At 30.8% G+C, this 21,432-nt stretch overlaps 1 protein-coding gene across 13 annotated transcripts in view; it reads right to left on the bottom strand.

Annotated features, from left to right (window-relative positions):
* The window catches only part of LOC111054844 (pleckstrin homology domain-containing family G member 5), a 322,094-nt gene that overhangs the window by 31,715 nt on the left and 268,947 nt on the right, over window positions 1-21,432 (bottom strand). For all 13 annotated transcript variants that reach the window (XR_005570947.1, XR_005570946.1, XM_039424915.1 and 10 more), the window contains 8 exons: window positions 21,047-21,178; window positions 19,273-19,366; window positions 18,097-18,242; window positions 15,791-15,991; window positions 14,499-14,609; window positions 13,902-14,051; window positions 9,597-9,707; window positions 8,685-8,831 (listed from right to left, as the gene is read on the bottom strand). Coding sequence is in view for 11 of the 13 variants with exons in the window: in XM_039424915.1 (XP_039280849.1) it covers window positions 8,685-8,831; window positions 9,597-9,707; window positions 13,902-14,051; window positions 14,499-14,609; window positions 15,791-15,991; window positions 18,097-18,242; window positions 19,273-19,366; window positions 21,047-21,178 (1,092 nt within the window). In the remaining 2 variants the exon portion in view is untranslated. The remainder of the gene's footprint in view (window positions 1-8,684; window positions 8,832-9,596; window positions 9,708-13,901; window positions 14,052-14,498; window positions 14,610-15,790; window positions 15,992-18,096; window positions 18,243-19,272; window positions 19,367-21,046; window positions 21,179-21,432) is intronic.

Consider the following 21,432-nt stretch of genomic DNA (forward strand, 5'->3'; position numbering starts at 1 on the left):
ATTCACGTGAGTAAAAATTAATTAATCTAATCTATTTTCAGAAAATCAGTAAAATTTGTTCATTATTTTAAAAATTAGGTCTTGTCAAAAAGAAAACATATTTCAGAGTATAGGTTTGATAGTAATAAGTTTTTTATTGTGTAACATTCTTTTATTTTGTAAACTTGAAAAGTTTTCAATAAAAGTAATCAGATGCAATGTATTTTATTTATTGCCTACGCATTGTCAACTTAATGAAAATAGTAAATTTGTTAGTTTAGGATCCAGAGTAGAATGATGAATATTTTTATTAGACAAGAGGCAAAATCCTTCTTGGAAAATAAGAGTATCAAATGATTCTATCTCTGAAGTGGGGTTTCGGTGCCGATACAATAAAAGTAGACACACGAAACGCCCCAAATGGCATCCCTGAATGGGGAAAATCGAAACAAAATATTCACAAAGACCACAAATAATAAATGTTGAAACTTGAAAAGTTCATGGTTAGGTTAGAATTTGATAGTGACGCTAAGAGATACTTTGAATGATTTTGACTAGGTTAGATTACAAATCAGTTAAGTTCATTGAGTTGAAATGCGAGGTAAATTATAGAAAACATTGTAAATGATTATATCTGTATTCAAAATACTGCGTTCTGATGAACAACTATCTACTAAGAAGTAAGACGAAGACATCAACCAAAATGGAAAAATTGATTCATGAATCTGAAGCGTCCAAAGATACTATAATGGTAGATGAATTAGAAGATAGGGAAAGTACAATGCAAGAGTTTGATACATCCAATGATACTATTGTATTGAATTCAAGTGATATGGAGTCGCAAGAACAACTGAACTTAACCCTAGTAGAGTCAAATGAATCCTTAGGTGAAGATTTTGTTGGTTTTCTCGATCAAAACGATAGGAATTGTAATAGACCTGAACTACAAAATTTGATAATTCAAATTTAAAGATTTCAAATGATCAAGTCAATAATTCAAACAATGATGTTCAACAAAACATTGAAGATTCTATTGCTCAATCTAGCGATTCACTTTATAATGTAAATTCTAAAATGGATATCTTGATGAAGTTTCTTGAAGAACAAAACAAAAGTATAAAAAATGAATTTAAAAAACAAGATGAAGCAAAAAATGAAATTAAAAATGAAATTAAAAGTGAAATTAACAGTGTAAAAAATGAAATTAATGGTTTAAACCAAAAACTTAACAGACAAAATGATAAGTTTGATGAGAAGTTTAATGAAATAAAAGCACAGTTTCAAACAATAAATCAGAAAGTTGAATGCCAGGACAAGAAAATTGAGAAGGTTAGGTCAGAACTAGACAAAAAAATTACAAAACAAGAAAGTAGGTTAGATCAATACTGTATGAAAAATAACAAAGAAATCGAAGAAATGCAGGTCAAAACTAAAAAACTTGAGGTACAAGTAGGTCAGGTAACCGAAACAATGAACAAAAATACAAGTCAATTGAAAGATGAAATTAATAATATTAATGAAGAGATGGAAAATGTTAGGGCTAGTGTTCACCAACAATCAGCCATGCAAATCAATTTAGAAGATAGGATCACTAAGAATCTGAATATTTTGGAAGTTAGGCAGAACGAAGAAGCTGTCAAGGTCTGTACCTTACAGTTGAATGTAGAGAAAAACAGTGAAACAGTTGATAAATTACAGAAAAAAATCTCATCACAAGTGAACTTTGTACCGCAAGTAAATAATTGCTTTCCTTCTGACAAATACGAATTTCAAATGTCGATTGACAGGAGAAATCCTATGAACTTCATCAATAGCTTAACTGAATATTTATCTCGTAACCATATTACTGAATGGGGAAAAATAAAAAGTATTTTGGACAATAATTTGAATAAAACTTATCAACAACAAGAATGGTGGGATTTTGTAAAAACCGATATTGACAGTTTTGAAAGCTTCAAAAACAAATTCATCTCGAAGATGTGGTCGCAAGACATCCAGAAGAAAGCACGACAAGAACTTCAATTTGGAAAATACCTCATTGGTAGTAAGTTAACTTTAAGTGAATATTTTATTTCCAAATTTAACATCTGTAAAAATTTAATTCCGGCTATTGACAAAGACACAATTTTTGAAATGTTGAAAAATCATTACAATGAAAATATAATTACCGCTGCAATTGTTAGAAATGTAAAGAATGCAGAAGAATTTATTAAGGTGTTGGATGCATTCAGTTTATTAGATGAATATAGGGTGAACAAAAATCAAAACAATCAAGAAAATCAAGATAAGAATCAGTCAAATGACAATCGAAGATTTGATCAGGTAGGACGCAATAATTTTGATAATAGAAGAAATAATAACAACTTTCAAAGATCAGGTTATCAACAACGTCAGGAAGATCGTAGACAATCAAATAATGTAATTCAAACAAATTTTATTGAGTCATGAAATCTATTGTATTGGTACTGTTGTTTAGTATTCTTGTTGGTATGTATTAGTATTAGTAATTATTGATTTATAATTGTATTTTGTTTGAGTAAGAAATCCTGACCTTGAAGTCTTAAGGGATGCTCATAAATTTTGTGTAATGTAATTTGTGCTTATGAATGACCATGTAGCTTGTGTTGGTAATACAATGATTTAAATGACTTGATGAAACGTATTTTGAAAGTTTTGGAAAATTTATAAGTAATATTTAAATTTCATTGTGTTTAAATTCCTACTTTTATAGTAAATTCATAAACAAATGATTGACATTAATGATTAATAAAATAATGAATGTTCAAATTAATTGAAAATAAATTGCTGAAAACCATTGAAACGATTTAAATAAAGGAATAAATAATATAATATTGTTGTTAATTGATATATTTATTCTATATTCACTTGTATTCAGTAATAATAATGTGTACGTACTTGAAATAATAATATTGTTTAATTAAAATTGATTCATATGCTATTGATCACTAATATCCTATCTAAATATTTAGTATAACTCTTCTGTCAATATTTTATTTTATGATTTACTTGAAATTTGTGGATAAATTCATGAACTTACAATATTCATGATTCATTTTGTTTGAAATATGACTGACGATTTATCAACTTAACTATATTTTTGAGTAATAGTCAATTCTAAAACTTATCTTTTAAAAAATATATATATAGATTTTTTATTCTTATTAAAAATTTAAATAATAATTTTTTATTCTTAAATGCTCATACATTCTTGACGTGAAAGTGACTACTAGTGCATCGAATAACACTGCAACGTATAATACAAATGTGAATGATATCTTCGAATCTTCAATATTCTACGACAACGAAATTGCTGAAAATAAAATGGTAGTGGTATGGAACTTCGTCGCAGAACTTCAAGCTGAGATGTGGCCTAACTCCATTCCACAGCGTAAAGATGTCATTCCACATAGAGAGTGTTCCAGAAATTATAGTCACAAGAACTTCAAGATTTTGCATTGCAAGAAACCTTTACCTAAAATTTACCTTACCTTAAAAAGCTATTCCTTTCTAGATATTGGCAACAGTGAATCCTTTCTAGCAACTCACTCCGTTCCTTAAGTTAATCCTTTCAAAATTTTCCACTTGCACATAATGCAACTACAACTACAAATAAAAGTGCTATCTAAACGAGTATGGACATGTAAAAGTGAGAAGTAAAAGAAATGAGTGATTAAAAAATAACGAGATGTATCTACGAATGTGCCTGCAAATGAACTTTCATCTTCGTCTAAATCCAAAAATGTTCCAGTTGTAAAAAATTGTTAAAATTGATCTTCAAGATTCGCATAAAACCAAGTTTAATGGATTTTTGTAACATCTTCATCTAAATCCAAGTCTAATGGATTTTTGTAAACAATGTTCCTGCTTTACAAAATGTCAAATTGATCTTCAAAACTCGTAATAACTATCGAATAAAATAGTTATTTCTACAAGAACTTCTATCAAATGAACTTTCTCATCGATGCTGTAAAAAAAAAAAAAAAAAAAAAAAAAAATCATGACTGAAATCTACAATATCTTCAAGTTATTCACGATGTATCTACAAGTTATTACTGCATAAGATGTGTCTGAAATCTGTATGCTGTTATGTTATCTTCGAGAATAAAAAAGAAGAAAAAATCACTCCTAAAAATTTTAGAAGCACTAAGAAAAATGAAACGAGATGTTTGCGATGTCTACAATTTGTGACTATAATTCTTCAATGATGACTGATGACTACAATTCCATGGTACTTCAAGAACGAGTTGGTCTACAAGAACTTCTAGAGTTCTATACTGCTACCATCTTCGCATTCATTGGAATAAAAACATTCTTCATCATCATTGATCATCACATAAAACATTTCATCGCAAAAAACATTCATCGACGTAAATATATTGAAAGTGTCTTCATATATTGAACTATTCTTCGTAAATAGACTATAATTGAGTATGAGTATTTGAGAATGTTTTTTATAACATGAATATATCCACTATACATCATTGATTTATTCTATATTTGTTTTGTATTCTAATAATCTATATTCATTTATTATTAACTTATGGAATTTTATTCTTACAGTTTGACATTTGTTTATATCTATAAGGTATTCATTTTGATGAAAATTTTGACAATATACATTCTAGATTGTTATGCATAAAAATGTAACGGAAATAATTTTGTAATTTTCTTATATGAATTAATAATCATTTGAATATTTTTTGACATACTTAAATTTTGCTATGAGAATTTAATGCAATTGCTTTATATAAAAAAAAATAATTATTTCAGTATATTCGATGTAATAATCTTGATTTAGAATTTCTATACTTTGTGTAATTACACTTATAAAAAAAAAAAAAATCAATTTTAAATTTTTTCAAAATTGAAAATAAATTTTTTTTATTGTTGAAGGCGGGCATTTGTAATGTTAGAAAAAATAATGAAAAATGTCACATTAAATATTATCAAGTTAACTTGAGAGAGAATTAATTTTGTAGTTCAAACTTGTCAATCTCGTACCGCCAAAACAAAATTTTAAACTTGCCGCCTTTTAATGTCAATAAATCAGGTTGAATAAATGAACTCGTTTGAATTGTAACAATAGTTTATTTAATTTTTTATAAAGTTTTGACAGTGTACAAATTAAATAACCAGATTATAACTTAAAATTTAACTTTTATTTGGTTGATACATTGAATTATATAACTCAGATTTCAGTAGCATTGAGATTTATTTGCTCTAGGTAAAGGAAGTTTATAATATATCCTGTTTGTTTCCGTACCTTTTTTCACCTGAGATTCCACGAGTTAGAACAAAAAATTTGGTTGCTCCACATTTATTGGTAAAATTTTAATAAATAGCTTATTATTTCATTTATTTGTTCAATTAAACATAAAGTAGAAAATTTGTTTGTTAATGTAACTTTTGAAAGTGTCAATTTAAATTTTTTAAGGTGTTTAAAATTAAAAGTGGAATCTTAGGCTAAATTCACGTGAGTAAAAATTAATTAATCTAATCTATTTTGAGAAAATCAGTAAAATTTGTTCATTATTTTAAAAATTAGGTCTTGTCAAAAAGAAAACATATTTCAGAGTATAGGTTTGATAGTAATAAGTTTTTTATTGTGTAACATTCTTTTATTTTGTAAACTTGAAAAGTTTTCAATAAAAGTAATCAGATGCAATGTATTTTATTTATTGCCTACGCATTGTCAACTTAATGAAAATAGTAAATTTGTTAGTTTAGGATCCAGAGTAGAATGATGAATATTTTTATTAGACAAAGAGGCAAAATCCTTCTTGGAAAATAAGAGTATCAAATGATTCTATCTCTGAAGTGGGGTTTCGGTGCCGATACAATAAAAGTAGACACCACGAAACGCCCCATTATACATAGAAACGTTATTATTCACTGTAAATTCCTCCTTCCTCATCCATGCATAATAGAGAAGTTTCTTTATATAAATTTGACGTACTGTCATCACTTTAAATTCGGCAAATGTTTCACTACTAGAAAAAGCCCTTGGCTTATTAAGAATTGCTTTTATTATCATTTTTTGAAATGTAAAAATTTTATTCATGAAAACATCATACGCTCCTCCCCATACCACTAACCCATATTGCAGCACCGATTGAACATAGGCAAAGTAAAGGACCCTAAGTAATTTAATGTCTAATATTTTACGGACTTTATAAAAGATAAAGGAAATAAATTTTAAGCGTTTACAAATATATTCTATATGAGGCTCCCACTTAAGGTTACAATCAACCATGATGCCCAGATACTTTATAGATTTTTCATTTTTTAGTTTAGGGCATGCACAATCCTTCCATTTTTCAAAATCACAATTTGTATGTATTTTTAAATTCATAGCATCATTTGGTTGACCAACTATTGTAGGAGAAAATGTAATATATTTAGTTTTTGATGTATTATACTCAATGTATTAATATCAAGCCATTGTTTAACCATGGATATTACTCTTTCTGCTCTCGAGTACGTCTCTAACCATGAGCGGTCCTTAACTATTACAGCCGTATCGTCAGCAATTTATTTATTTTTGTGTATCTGTACTTACCGTATTCGTGGAGTGACTAAGATACTTGATTTATGAGAACAACTTCAAATCAACGCAAGATTTTAATGGACTTATTAATAAAGAAAATTAGTTTTTCGAGTTTAGTAAACATTATAAAAAGTTTATGAAAATGAATAATCTTAAATAAACTTGATCACAGAGGCGATCTGCTATTGAGAATTTTTATAGTAAAAGTAGTACGGTATACCGTATATTGAATTCCAGATATTTATTTAATACATCTTACATTAATTTTATAGTAAAATTTATTTTTATATTATTTTTTCTTTATTTCATTTTTTATCTTACATTAATTTTATAGTAAAAGTAGTACGGTACCTTATATTGAATTTCAGAGATATTTCATATTTATTCAATACATCTTGCATTGCCAGGTCTAAAAGACATATGTCAAACACTGGCAATAATAAACAAAATAATAACACTTCTATGATAAAAAATTAATTACAATAATAATACATAATAACATATTTGTGAAAATGCATGCTGACAATGAAAATGATGAGTGATATGAATTATAATTAAATCTGCAGAATTTATAGGGAAGTGGAAAATATGGCAGGTACAAGTGGGAGGATATTAAGGCTAGGTGAGGGGTAAGGATGTAGAATATAGAGGATTATGGATATAAATGAACCCGGATTTTCGGTGGGGTTCTCCCACTCTAGCACCTTGGGTTGTTGGGACGCTAGAACTGCTATTCTAGACCGGCAGCACCTCGGCCAAACTAGTAATTAGATGAGATTGATGAAATGAAAAAGTGGGAGTAGAGATGGGGTAAAAGATCATTCAATCATAACATGCTAATGAATATAATCAACTCTAATAATAGAGAAACGACAGCATAAGAAGATATCCAATGGTATAGGGCGGTTTTGTTCCAAATTTCACTGTAAATTTAAGCCGATAGTTCTAGTAGTTCAAGTGACGCTGGTAGTCTCTCATACTGTGCCCTTCTTACACTCTTACACTCCCAACAACACACTAATAATAGACAGTAGTCTGCTTAAAATTTGGAATATAAACGACCTACACCATGGGATATCTTCTTTTGCTATCTTTTCTCTATGCTCTGTTGTGGTTGAGACACTGTGTTTTCGAGTTAATATTAAGGCTGTGCAAAGGCTAAAAATAAACTTTCTACTCGTGATATTTTTCTGAGTTTTTCGATTTGTATATCATCAAGCTATCAAAATGAAAAAGTTTTCTCAGGACAACTTTTTTTCTGATCATTACTTATTGAGATATGAGCGCTGAAAGTTTGAATTTTTGGGACAGAACATTTCAAATTCGGTAAGAGATAAATCCATGAGATTTAGAGGATATATTCTTCATGGTATTGTTGATCTGGTGAAACAGAAATTTTCTGAAAATATCAATTTTTAAGATAGTTATCCAATTTAATAAAAATAACCAAAAATAAATTTCAGTTGAGTTATTTTTAGTAAAGTTTGAATAACTTTTTCAAAAATTGATATTCTCAGAAAATTTTTGTTTTACTAAATCAACAATACCATGAAGAATCCATCCTCTAAATCTCATGGATTTATATCTTAACGAATTTACAATGTTCTGTCCCAAAAATTTAACCTTCAGGAGCTCATATCTCAAAAAGTGATGATCAAAAAAAAAATGTTTTCCTGAGAAAACTTTTTCATATTGATAGCTTGATGATATACAAATCGAAAAACTCAGAAAAATATCACAAGTGGAAAGTTTATTTTTAGCCTTTGCACAGCCTTAAAGAAAACACTTACTTTTTGATGATGAATGAATATAATCAGTTCTATATAATCAGTTGTTAATATTTGCAGTGAGAAAGTCTTTGGTGTGGTTGACAGCATTTAATTTGGATTCTTCTTATTCAATAATAATTATCATATGAAATTCGATTCAAATATGAATACAGTAAACTAAATATGATAGGGACTACGGATGTGGCCCATTCAGATAAGACGAGCTCTTGCAGGAAAAGTGGTTATGCTTATAGACTGATAATAAACCTCAATGATGAGTAGCATTTTCCATGTGTGTGGCAATTTCTATGGGCAGAGTAGTTAATCAGGTTTTTATCTTATCAGAGTGAGGATTCAGATTTTCTTACCTTAGAGGTGCTGCTGTCTTTCAGCCGAAGATCAGACTCGAGAATTAGGTGCCTTCTCTGCGAGTTACTACATCCAGGCATTGGGCATGTGAGATCAAGTTCGTTGTAGCTTTTGACTAGTCTCTCAAGGTCTTCATCTTTCGATTCCTGTGAACATGAATTTTAAGACAACTGAAAAATGGAATAGTTTGAGTCTGATTGAGAAATTCCAGTTGGAAGCCTAATCATGATTAAAGATTCAATGTTTGTATGATTGTAATGAAATAACAAAACTGATAATAGTATCAGATTAACACAATGTTTATATACAAATACGTATCTCTCAATCTTGCCTTAAATTTCCTTCTCTAATCCTAATCTTATTTGTCCTTCATGATAATTAAGCTTACTAATGAATTATTATGAGTATCTAACAACGTTTGAATATATTAAAAAATATTTATTGAAATGTTCAACAATATTAAAAATATAAATAGGAATAAATGTGGAAAGATATAAGTTACTCTTTTTTGAGAGATTTAAATTAGAATTCATAAAATAATTAATTTTTTTACAACTATACATTCCAGAGCTTAGTCCATTGTCATTAGACACAGAAGGGATGAGGAGTCAAATAAAATTGAATGAAATCAACGTGGAATTTTATTGAGTAGAATGATATTTGATACCTCTAAAATCCAGAATCCAATATATAAAGTGAATAACTGAAGTTCCAATAATAGTCGAATTAAATTGAATTAATCATGAAATTGAGAAGTCGATAGCCTAGAATCACTTAGAATCAATAAAATCACTAGAATGACTTATTAGTCATGATCCTATGATACCATAAAATATTGTATTGTATGTAAAGAAAAAGAGAAACTTAAACATATCGGTAACTAATCAGTATTGATATTGACGAATACTCACAACAACATCGTATGGCTCTATCCTTGTTGAGATCTCTCTCAATCTTTCCATATCCTGTTTCCTCTTCAAAGTTGTATTCACACTATTTACAAATAGATCGACGTGCCGGATCTGGAAATACCAAAGATCATGCTTGATTGAAAGCAAATTTATTGCACTTGGCAGACTCCAATCGATTTCTCTAGGGAAATTCCAGAATCGGTTTTGATTCGAAGGAACATTCCAGAATAAGTTTTAAAACACTGAACGGGAACAATAATATAAAGTGGACTCTCAGCACAAGCACTTGAGCTTGGCAGACTCCAATCGATTTCTCTAGAAAAATTCCAGAATCGGGTTTGATTCGAAGAAAAATTCCAAAATAAATTTTAAAACATTGAACGGGAACAATGATGATTCATTTGAAGTGGACTCTCAGCATAAAAACACTTAAACTTGGCAGACTCCAATCGATTTCTCTAGGAAAATACCAGAATCGGTCTTGATTCGAAGAAACATTCCAGAATAAGTTTTTAAATACTGAACGGTATGAATGATGATTCATTTGAAGTGGACTCTCAGCATTTAAACACTTGAACTTGGCAGACTCTAATCGATTTCTCTAGGAAAATTCCAGAATCAATATTGATTCAAAGGAACATTCCAGAATAAGTTTTAAAACACTGAACGGGAACAATAAGAAGTGGACTCTCATTACAATCACTTGAACTTGGCAGACTCCAATCGATTTCTCTAGGAAAATTCCAGAATCGGTTTTGATTCGAAGAAACATTCCAAAATAAGTTTTAAAACATTGAACGGGAACAATGATGATTCACTTTAAGTGGACTCTCAGCACAAGCACTTGAACTTGGCAAACTCCAATCGATTTCTCTAGGAAAATTCCAGAATTGGTTTTGATTCGAAGGAACTTTCCAGAATAAGTTTTGAAACCCTGAAGACTGAACGGAAACAATAATAATTCGATTGGCGTGGACTCGAAGGTTGAGTCGGAGGTAGCCTATAGGGTTTCTATGAGGCGAATCAAGTTGAACTCGCTCGGATCATTGTTGAACTTTCTCACAAGCTTCAAAGGGATCAAGAAGTTTGCTTACATCCAATTCCAAACGTGGGTTGCTTTGCAACACTAGAATTAGCCAATAATAACGCAGTATTGCTTATTGGAGTGGATTGATCAGTGAACACTAATCATTAACAATCTTCATGTATATTGTATAGGTTGTTGATTGTTATGGAAAGAAAAATAAATTTGCGGTAATAATTCACAATAATTACTATTATTGTGATAGAAAGAATAAGTTTTATCATGAATGATTAGGCCTATGTGTTTTTATCATAACTGAATGAATGAATAAATAAATAACTAGCATTATAATATTCATTGTTGGATTTTTTTTAATAATAGAGAAATAAGCTGTAAATTAATGTACAAAGAGTATAAACATCAATGTATTTTCAAAATATGTTTCAGACCAGTCAAAGAATTTTATTTGCTAATACATGGTCTAATCATAAGTCATAATAGACTAACAACGGATTTTTTTTCATTTCCGAATGGAGTTTTTCAAGAATCGATTAAAGCTGCAAATTTGTAAAACCAGGTCTATATTGATAGAGGTTACTATACTAATGTACAATGCTAATTTTGGAGCGAGACTCGATATGTCTATTCCTCTAAAAATATATACTATACTATATCATAATACTAGACTTTATACTTTATACTAATAATAAGTGAGCTGTTCATTAGCTCAGGCTACAGTAACTATATAACCAGTTATATAGTTACTGTAGCTCAGGCTAACAGCAAAAATCTATAGATATGGCTTGTAGTTATTTTTATGTATTCTAGTAAAAGACAAGTAAACAAATATTCCAATATGGCTGCGTGTCCCAGACCTATTTCTATAGACCTTTTGTAAAAAACTGATAGTAGTACCTATGTTCTAATTTCAATAATAAATCCTAGGAATAATATACTCTTGATGGAATCTAAGATTGGAAATAGATTTCATGGAAATGTGCAATTTAATATCTGGAATAAACTTATGGAAAAGCCAGAAACGAATATAGGCTAATCATATTTTAGATAACTTGAGCGATCGTTCCAAGTTCAGTACCTAAATTCCACCAGTAACTCCTATATACTACCTATACAGGTATATAGGAAGTCCTGATTCCACCCACATTTCAAAGTGTTGATCGACGCCAAATTCACTGGTCGAACGGCAGTGAAACAGTGAAAGCTGTTCGACGGCAAACTTTGGAGCGGCAGCCAAATACAACTGCAATTGAATGCAACTGAACTGTTACCGTTTCGAGGGCTCTCCACGAGCAAGCTGATTGCGTTGCAAATTCTCATCTGACCTCAATATTCTCCAATAACATAAATCTAATTCCATTTTCATTCATGAAAAAGAATAATGTAAACACCAAGTTCCTTTTGCGGAACAGTTATGAACTCCTATAAGTTGCTACCCACGCAAATTATAGATCTGTTAAACAACTTGAATTTCATCTAAACCTGAATTCTGTGGCTAGTGGCATATTAAGGTACGTACAGACACATGCGCCGAGCCACGAACACGCCTATTTCAAATTCAAATTCAATTCACTTCTAAATTATATTTCCTATTCCAAATTAAAATTCAATTCACTTCTAAATTCAAATTCAATTCTAAACATGAATGCTGTGGGCAATTGGCGATTCGCGTACAGACACATGCACCGCGCCACGAACACGCCTATTTCGAATTCAAATTCAAATTGAAAAAAAACACTTATCATCAGCTGATGTTATGCTTATACACTGTGAGTCATATGTATGGGAACCCTTCAATAAGTTGGAGACTGCTGTAGATATAGTACTTTAACTTTCAAGATAAGTTATTGGTCGAATACTCCACCTTTTGACGTACAACTGAATTTCAACCCCTCATAAGGAGGTGACTTAGGGGTTATAACTTGGATATTTTAAATGTCCCCATTGTGTGATACATCATTTTGAAGTCTTTTCTAAAACAAGAAAGATGACATCAATAAAAATGTTCTATGATGCTTGTATCCAAAATGGCGGCTGATTGAAGTTTCAGTTTTCAATGAAACTCAGTATCATAGAACATTTTTATTGATGTCATCTTTCTTTTTTTGGAAAGTCCTTCAAAATGATGTACCACACAATGGGTGTTAACATATAAAATATTTCAGTTACAACCACTCATTTAAAAAAAACAACTAAAACTTCAATCAGCCGCCATTTTGGATACAAGTATCATGGAACATTTGTATTGATGTCATCTTTTTTGTTTTGGAAAGGCCTTTAAAATGATGTATCACAAAATGAGTGTTTACATTTAAAATATTTGAGTTACAACCCCTCATTTATAAAAAACAACTAAAACTTCAATCAGCCGCCATTTTGGATACAAGTATCATAGAACATTTTTATTGATGTCATCTTTCTTGTTTTAGAAAAGCCTTCAAAATGATGTATCACACAATGGATACATTTAAAATATCCAAGTTACAACCCCTAAGTCACCCCCTTATGAGGGGTTGAAATTCATTTGTACGTCAAAAGGTAGAGTATTCTACCAATAACCTATCCTGAAAGTTACAGTATTATATCGACAACACTATACAACTTATTGAAGGGTTCCCATACATATGACTCACTTTGTATGTATGTTTCTGTACAAATACAGATATAATAAGAATAGCATCAGCTGATGAAAAGTGAAATGCGCGTGTACATGGAGCATAAGTCTGTACGCACCTCTAGTAACACTCATAATGAATTAATATCGGGGCACTGAGCTACGCTCGTTATTTTTATTCATTGATAAACATAACACAATAATTCTCTAAAATGATCGTGTTTATATTTCACAGCTGGCTATATGTCATCTTATGAATTTCGGGGATGCGATATTTTGGTTTTTCACATACTCACTCGCTCACTCACTTTTTTACCATCCACAGCTGTTTCAGCCAAGGATGAATTATCCTTTTAATGTCGTTCAGTGAGTTTTCCCAATGATGAGACCTAGTGCAATCGAATTTTTATATCATAAACCCACTATGTTCCAAATTTCGTGAAAATCGTTAGAGCCGTTTTCGAGATCCGTTGAACTTGAATAACCAGTTATAAAAATACAAATATACGGAAATTGCTCGCTTAATATAATAGGATTGATCTACGAATCTAATTATCTGATAATTAACGTAGATAATACACGAAAATAGTTAATTGAATCTGCTATTTCAAGGGAGATAGTTTGTGAGAAGATTTTTGAATGTTCTTACCATCGTGTCAAGACTTAGTCGATGCTCCTCGATTTCTGTATGCTTTTGAATCGCTCTCAGTAGCAGAGAATATTTGGTCAACCTTTGCATAGGTTTCACTAATATATCTATCAAGCCTAACCGGTTACAGCCTTTTTGAGTTTCGCACCACTGAAAAATACGATTAACTATTATTAAACAAGACATTACACATGATTTATTATCTCATATATATTATCTCTAATAATCAATTGAGAAGTATTATCACAAATATTCACTTGAGAAGTATAATAATACGATCAGAAGATGACAATATGAGATTCAGATGCTACTGTGACTCATCAAGTATTAATTCAATACGGTATATTCATCATCCTGATTACTGAATACAAGAAGCTTTTTAGATATACAAAACTGGGAATTAACTTGCAATTAAAAAGTTCTGATTGGAGTAAATATTCAACTATTCAACTATAATACTAACATTTGTAATTTCTCATTTACTCATAATTAATTATTATTAATTTATTTATACATTGATAGATACAATATCATTCTCAACTACTCAACTAAGTATTGTTAAATACTATTATCATAAAAAAGTATTGTTAAGCTTACCACTAAATAGGTGGTGAAGAGTTCATTTTCCTGATGTTTTTCTCTACAATACTGTTGGCATTGACTCTGCTCCGCACAATATTTCGTATATGGTTGGAACAGCTCATCAAACTGGAAAAACAATAAATAAGGAAATATTAAAGCCTAAATTAATATTCCATTAATACTGTTCTATTTCATTAATACTATTGTTCATGTTCTATTACTTCAACCATGTAATCTATTTGTATGTAGGGACTATAGCTGGATATTTTTATAGTGTAAAAGAAAATAGATATTCAACACATTATTGTGCAAATTAAACACACTTATATTAAATATTAAACATTATTAGATATTATGTTATTGTAGAAATTAAACACAATTGTTTGTATAAATATGTTTGGAGAAAAAAATTGTGGAAATCTAGAAGACATAACCTCATTTCGGAATAATTTTAATGATACCTAAATTTGGGAGAGAAATAGTACAAGGTATTCTTAGTTTTTTTCTCTCCCGATCTGTGCTTCATTGTAAAAAAAATGTGAATGCAAAATGGCAACGATAAGAAATTTAATACTGCTTCAAAACATGAGATGTTGATAAATGTGGCCATAATTGGAAAAATAGGAGAATATGATGTGATGTTATAGAACACTGCGATAGTTCTGTTGAAACTGTTCAGACTCAACAAAAAACTGATCTGATATCAGTGAATAAACTGTAGTGATGTGATGCCATTATCACAGTAAATTGACGGAAGCTAATGTGAATGAGAAATTTCATTAGAATAATAAACAAATAGTTCAAGAGTTTCTACTGAAATTATTGAGGAACGATATCACCATGAAAATTAAGAACATGAAGAAATTAATAGACATATTTTGAACGTAATAATGTAATGTTATTTTCTTCTACAATCTGATTGGAAGAGATTTTATGATAACTGAATAATTCTTTATTGCGTTGCATATCCAACTTTTTCACTAATAAAATAAAACTTGAATTTTAAAAACACTTAAAGTGAAATGCATTTACTATTAGTAGTGACGATCGTTTCGAACTTGTGTGGGTCATCATCAGACTGTAGAAACTTACTTACTCATAATCAATTCTTTATTGATTCAGAGTGCATTCACACAAGTCAAATTCAACCACATTCACTCAAAATATGTAATAAATGGACAAACAATAAATTTTATAATTTTCAATGCCTGAGAGTATTGGATATAAATTGTAAGTATATTGATTCTACATAAAAGTTGATCACAAATAGATTAAATGCATAGAATTAATCATATTCTAGAACTCACCTTGCAAAATCCATCGAAGAGAAGTTGAGGATTGAGAGGTTTACCAGTTTCTCGAGTATTAGCGAGCATTGGAAACATATGATTGTACCAGAAGTTCCTGTTAGCCATGAAGATTTCTCCTATATTACTGAACAACTTAGATTTGTCGATTTCCGTCAAAATATTCTCGTTTTGGAGATTCGTTAAACAGGAAAGAAAGAACTGGAAGAGAAGAGATTGTTATTCTTATACACACAGAAAATATTGTGAACATACAAAGTAGTTTGGGGAAATGAATACTAACAATCATTGATCGATATTGAGTAATAATATATGTTGAGGCCATTTGAAATTGTATTCATTCGCTCATTGACTGCCAGATGGCAGGAGAGTTTCTATAATTTTATATCTATTACTCATCAGTTTATCGTTCCAGGCACTGGATAGTTTGCCAGTCAGTGTGAATTTAGCTTTCGTACAGCTATGAACTCGCTCTCGAGGCTTTAAGATTCAGGAAATTCGTCCTGAATCTGCCTAAATATTCGTGTCATTTAATATCATAGGAAATTCGCCCTATACATTTATTCGTGTACATAAATTATTACATTTTCGTTTTATGTGAAAAGTTACTCACGTTTCGTATTAGTGAAAAGTGAATGCCAGAACTCAATTTTTAGTTTTGTTGTTATCAATAGTCAAGTCATAGTGTTATATATCCATACAGTAAACTTCATCTCAGAACAGGAAAACAGCAAGGAACCAACTTTAATAGTCGCACTTTCAGTTGCATAATTTCACCTATCTTTTCCTCTCATCTATATCCTATCCAACTGTCCACCTTTTACCTCAAATATAAGTAGGCAAGCAATTCGATTCAAGACATGTTGGATTTGGGTTTTGATGAGTACCTTTTCTGATTTTCTGTATGTTCTATGTATGTGGTTTTTTCTGAATGGATATATTATTCAACTCAAAGATTTGATTCGTTTTATACAGTCAACTTCAGAGCATTTGAAACTTGTAGTTTGAAATATTTAAATTTAAAGAACCACTAATTACGTAACAATATCATTATATGATATTAGAAACCGTGTAGTTGAAAAATCCAATTATCCAACTACACAAGTAATATTCTAAAAGTATTAAGTAACTGCTGTTACGACAGTATACATTTATAGCATAGCAACCTAAACTTTTTACACTATGAACGAAGATATTGTGGAATTTCTCCATATAAGGTGAGGTCAAAACAGTTCCACATAATTTATTTGAGCCAAACTCAAGTTTCAATTAGGCATCATCTTCAGTGGTCTTTTTGGTTAGACTGAGGAAATTAGACAGAGAAAGCTTCCCTTACAGGCCTTTCTCTTCGAGGATTAGAGGACCCTTCCTCTATGCAATTCACTCAGTCTAACCAAAAAGACCACGAAAATAATGTCTAACCAAGTCTAACCAAGTCGATAGTCTAATCAAGAACATAATGCCTTAGTGCATTGAAACTCAAGTTTGAATCAAATAAATTATGTGGAACCGACAACATCGTTTTTATTTCACTTGAAAATCTTCCTGAATTGTTTCTGCATGCATTTGTAATCTATCTACTAACATGTAAATTTCCAGTGCACCAACAAGTTAGAGTATTTATTCACATATCAATCATATTATTAATCAGCCAGTAAGTTTGTTATATCTATGAAATAATTCTGTTGTTTGCTATGGAGATTATAAATATTTACATTGTTAATTGAAATGGAGAGAAATGTAGGAGGCTAACTGAACACTTATTGAAATGATCATATTCAGATTAAAATAGATTCTATAGTGCCGTATTTGAGCTTTTGTTGACGACAGTTACTAAGTTTATCATACAATAATGTTGAATTAATGAAATTTTATGGATAATGTTCAAAATAGATTTTATGTTTTGTCATATATTCGTTCAAAAAGTGGAGGAGCATGGATGTAGGATGAATGAGCTGAATATTATTACAATATATTCTATAGTACAAGTTTATCGTATTATTATATTGAATTTATGAAATTTTATAGCCTAGAGAAGTTTCCAAGTAGACTTCTATGTTTTCTCATGTATTTGTTTAAAAAGTAAAGGAGCATGGATGTAGGATGAATAGGCTGAATATATATTATTACAATATATTCTTACTCCTCCAAGTATTAACATTTTCATTAGGAGTAAGTACATCCCACAATGGCTTATGCCTAGTCTGCCTAGAGATTTTCACGTTTATTTATTTGTTTGTTTGTTTGATCATTTCATGTTATATTTGAGAAATGAATAAATAAATTGATTGATATATTGGACTCACATCATTGACAACCTTGAGAGATCGAATGTAAGCTAGCTCAGTCTGTATCAACTCCCAGATGGCAGTTTGCTGCTGTTGAATTTTTTCTCCCAGAGTAAAAACATCTTTGACGGCGTATCTCCAGTCTTCTTCCAAATTGTACAGTGCTTGGAACAGAATATATGAGTTTAGAGTTAATACAAGAGTTTATAAATGCTTTTTATAAATGCTTCAAGTATCCCTATTACAATAATCAGGATTTCTATTTTCGATTTACGATTTTCTATTTATACGATTTCGACCAAGCTGCTTTTTGACTGATCGACAAGTGTGTTGTTCAGGTGATAGCGTGTGGAGCGATTTTAAACCAATATAAGAGGTTGCCTTCAGTATTTCACGAATAGTCAGAGGTCTACACTATCACTTCACTTATATGGGCTACTTTATTCAAATTAATAAACATTTATTTTATCATAATAAATAGTTAAAATATTTTTTAAAGTTTTTAATAAAAGGGTACTTCAAGTTTTTATATTGTTTTTATTAACATTTCTACCAAATATTACAATCTACCTTAACACAAAAAGACATTCAGTACTATAATAATAATAATCCTTTCCTTTACTTTCCTTTCCTTTTTCCTTCGTCCTGGTACCCCCAGAAGAAGGGAGTTTATTATAGAAAATATAACAAACAAAAATGAAAAATACACTTATAAAAAGAAATCTTACAAACAAAACAAATGAAGAATAATAAAAAAAGCAAGAATGACAGAAGATAAGAAAAATTCCTTTTCAGTGGAAAATTTCAAAAATTATAATCCAGACGAAATATAAATTCTCCAAAACCTTCTAAAGAAGGTTTGACTGGAGGAGTCAAGTTTTACATTATATTAAAAAAACCCATAGAAATAGTACATTGATATAATCAAATAATAATAATAATAATAATATCGAGTGACCTGGCTGGCTCCAGTCTGGTGTCAGAGTTTTCAGGTCGCAACTGATCAATTTCAGGGCCTCTGACATGACCTAACGACTGCTTTTCAGGCAACCGGGACCGACGGTCTAACGTGTCCATCCGAAACACGGGTATTGAAAGCAACATATATGGTTCTTTAAATACGTTTGATCTTAGGGATTTCCAAATATCCAAATTTTCAAGATTGCTTTTACTGATGAATCGTTAGCGAGTTACCTTCTTCCAGATCCTCCACAGTGTCAGTCAACAACGGAATGCCATGCTTACTGTAATTATTGAGAAACTCAACTAGCAGTCCCATTTTTGTATCCTGCAACAAATCAATCACACATTACCACTTATACTCCAATACTAAAATACTATAATACGTCATAAAATCTTCATATTCAAATTCAATTATTAATTATTATTAATCAGTAATAATGGAAATCTTCTTATCCATATTCATAATATTAATTATTGATCAGTATTCAACTGAGTAGTCTGAAAATGCTAGAATTGTGATGAAAATGGATGGATTAATATTCTTAAACGAAAATCCAAATAACCCAGAAGACTTCTGCTACTAGCCCAGTCAACGAAGTGTTATAGAGGGAAAAGTTTGGAAGACAATTTTTGACCCTGCAGTTCTGTTTAGGGTAGTGAGGAGGTAAACATATCAAAATTCCTCACCCCTACCCCCTGTGCTAAAGGGGTGGGGGTGGTTCAAAGGTACCATTTTTTGGTTTCTCGCATATAACTCGAAAATTATGCATTTTACAGGCATGACTATTCTATAAGAAATTAAAGCTTGCAGAATTTCCTACAATATTTACCTAAGAACTTTTTCTATATCTCTTTCACTTTTCGAGATATCCGCTCTAAAAGATGTGACATTTATGGAAAAAAAACACATTTTCCTTCAATTTTTTGCTAATTTTGCTCTTATAACTTTTTGAATATCGATGGGAAAAATCCATGCTGATCATGAGCTTAAAGAGCATCAAATCCTCTTCAGTTTGATATATAATTTCACAAGTTTACGCACATCCCCACGACTATTGCAGCAGCTTCAGCAGTGTTGAGTGTGAGATCTTCAGTTATACAAAAGTAGACCAATAATTGACAAAGGAATTTGGAGAGTATGTTTTGAACACAATTTTTGACTTCGCAGCTTTGTTGGGACCAGTTAGGGGGTGAACATATCGAAAGTTCCCATCCCTACCCCTTGTGAGGGTGGTTTAAAAGTTGCATTTTTCAATGTTTTGCTTACACGCTCATATCTTGAGAAAAATGCGTTCAACCGACATGACTAACTATTCAGAAATAAAGCTTGATAAATTCTCTACAATATTTGTTCTGTGGTGATTTATCATATCTCCTACAGTTTTCGAGATATACGCTTTTAAAAGTGTAAAATTGTTAAAATAACAGCTTTTAATCCTATTTTTTGATGTTTCAGGGCCTACAACTCTCCAACAATGCATCGTAAAAATGGATGCTCACCGTAGATTTGTAGAGCTTTGTTTTCTTTTCAATGTGATGTATTATTCCACTACTTAATGTTTGCCTTCTATTGTTGTAGCAGATTCATTATTGTATAATTTTTGAGTTATATGCGAGAAACCAAAAAATTGTACCTTTGAACCACCCCCACCCCTTTAGCACAGGGGGTAGGGACTTTTGATATGTTTACCTCCTCACTACTCTAGACAGAACTGCAGGGTTAAAAATTGTCTTTCAAACTTTTCCCTCTATACCCTTTTTTGAGCATTCATTGCCTGGGCTATACTGCAAATACTGACAACAGGGTAAACAGCTAGATGGAAATTCGATGTGCGCTACTACTCAAAAATTATTTGTCCTATCTTAAATTAATATGATAATAATAATTCATTCATTAGCATTTGAATAGAAGCAATATCTCAGTAATTCCATCTGTGGAAAAGGATGTTTAACAGATAATGTTGAAGTTCTATTTTTAGATTTATTGTTGAGTGTTGGAGCTTACCTTGGAATTGCTGAACAGTCCACTCCATCGTTGTCTGCTCTTGCCACTGGCTCGATTGAAATCAGTCGTGTCAGAGCCCGTGGTCTCTTCTATACTCGTACTGGAGAACCTTCCGCTTTTTCTTCTACAGCTCTGTGGAGTGGAAAGTTCCAGATTAATATAGAGAACAAAAATTGACTCTGAGATTAAGATCATGTTGGATGGAATATCAATTAATATCCATTATAAAGTTAGAGTATTCGAGTTTCTTAGACCAGAAATGCAAAATGCATAATGTTCCTGTAGAGACGAGTAATGAATTCTGAAACTTGTGATACAGCCCAAGCTAACATGAAGCTGCGTACACATATTCGCGCTTCCAACCAGCACCGAGCACGCTCCTCCCT

This window comes from Nilaparvata lugens, chromosome 3, assembly GCF_014356525.2.
Source record: "Nilaparvata lugens isolate BPH chromosome 3, ASM1435652v1, whole genome shotgun sequence".
NCBI classification, from domain to species: Eukaryota; Metazoa; Arthropoda; class Insecta; order Hemiptera; family Delphacidae; genus Nilaparvata; species Nilaparvata lugens.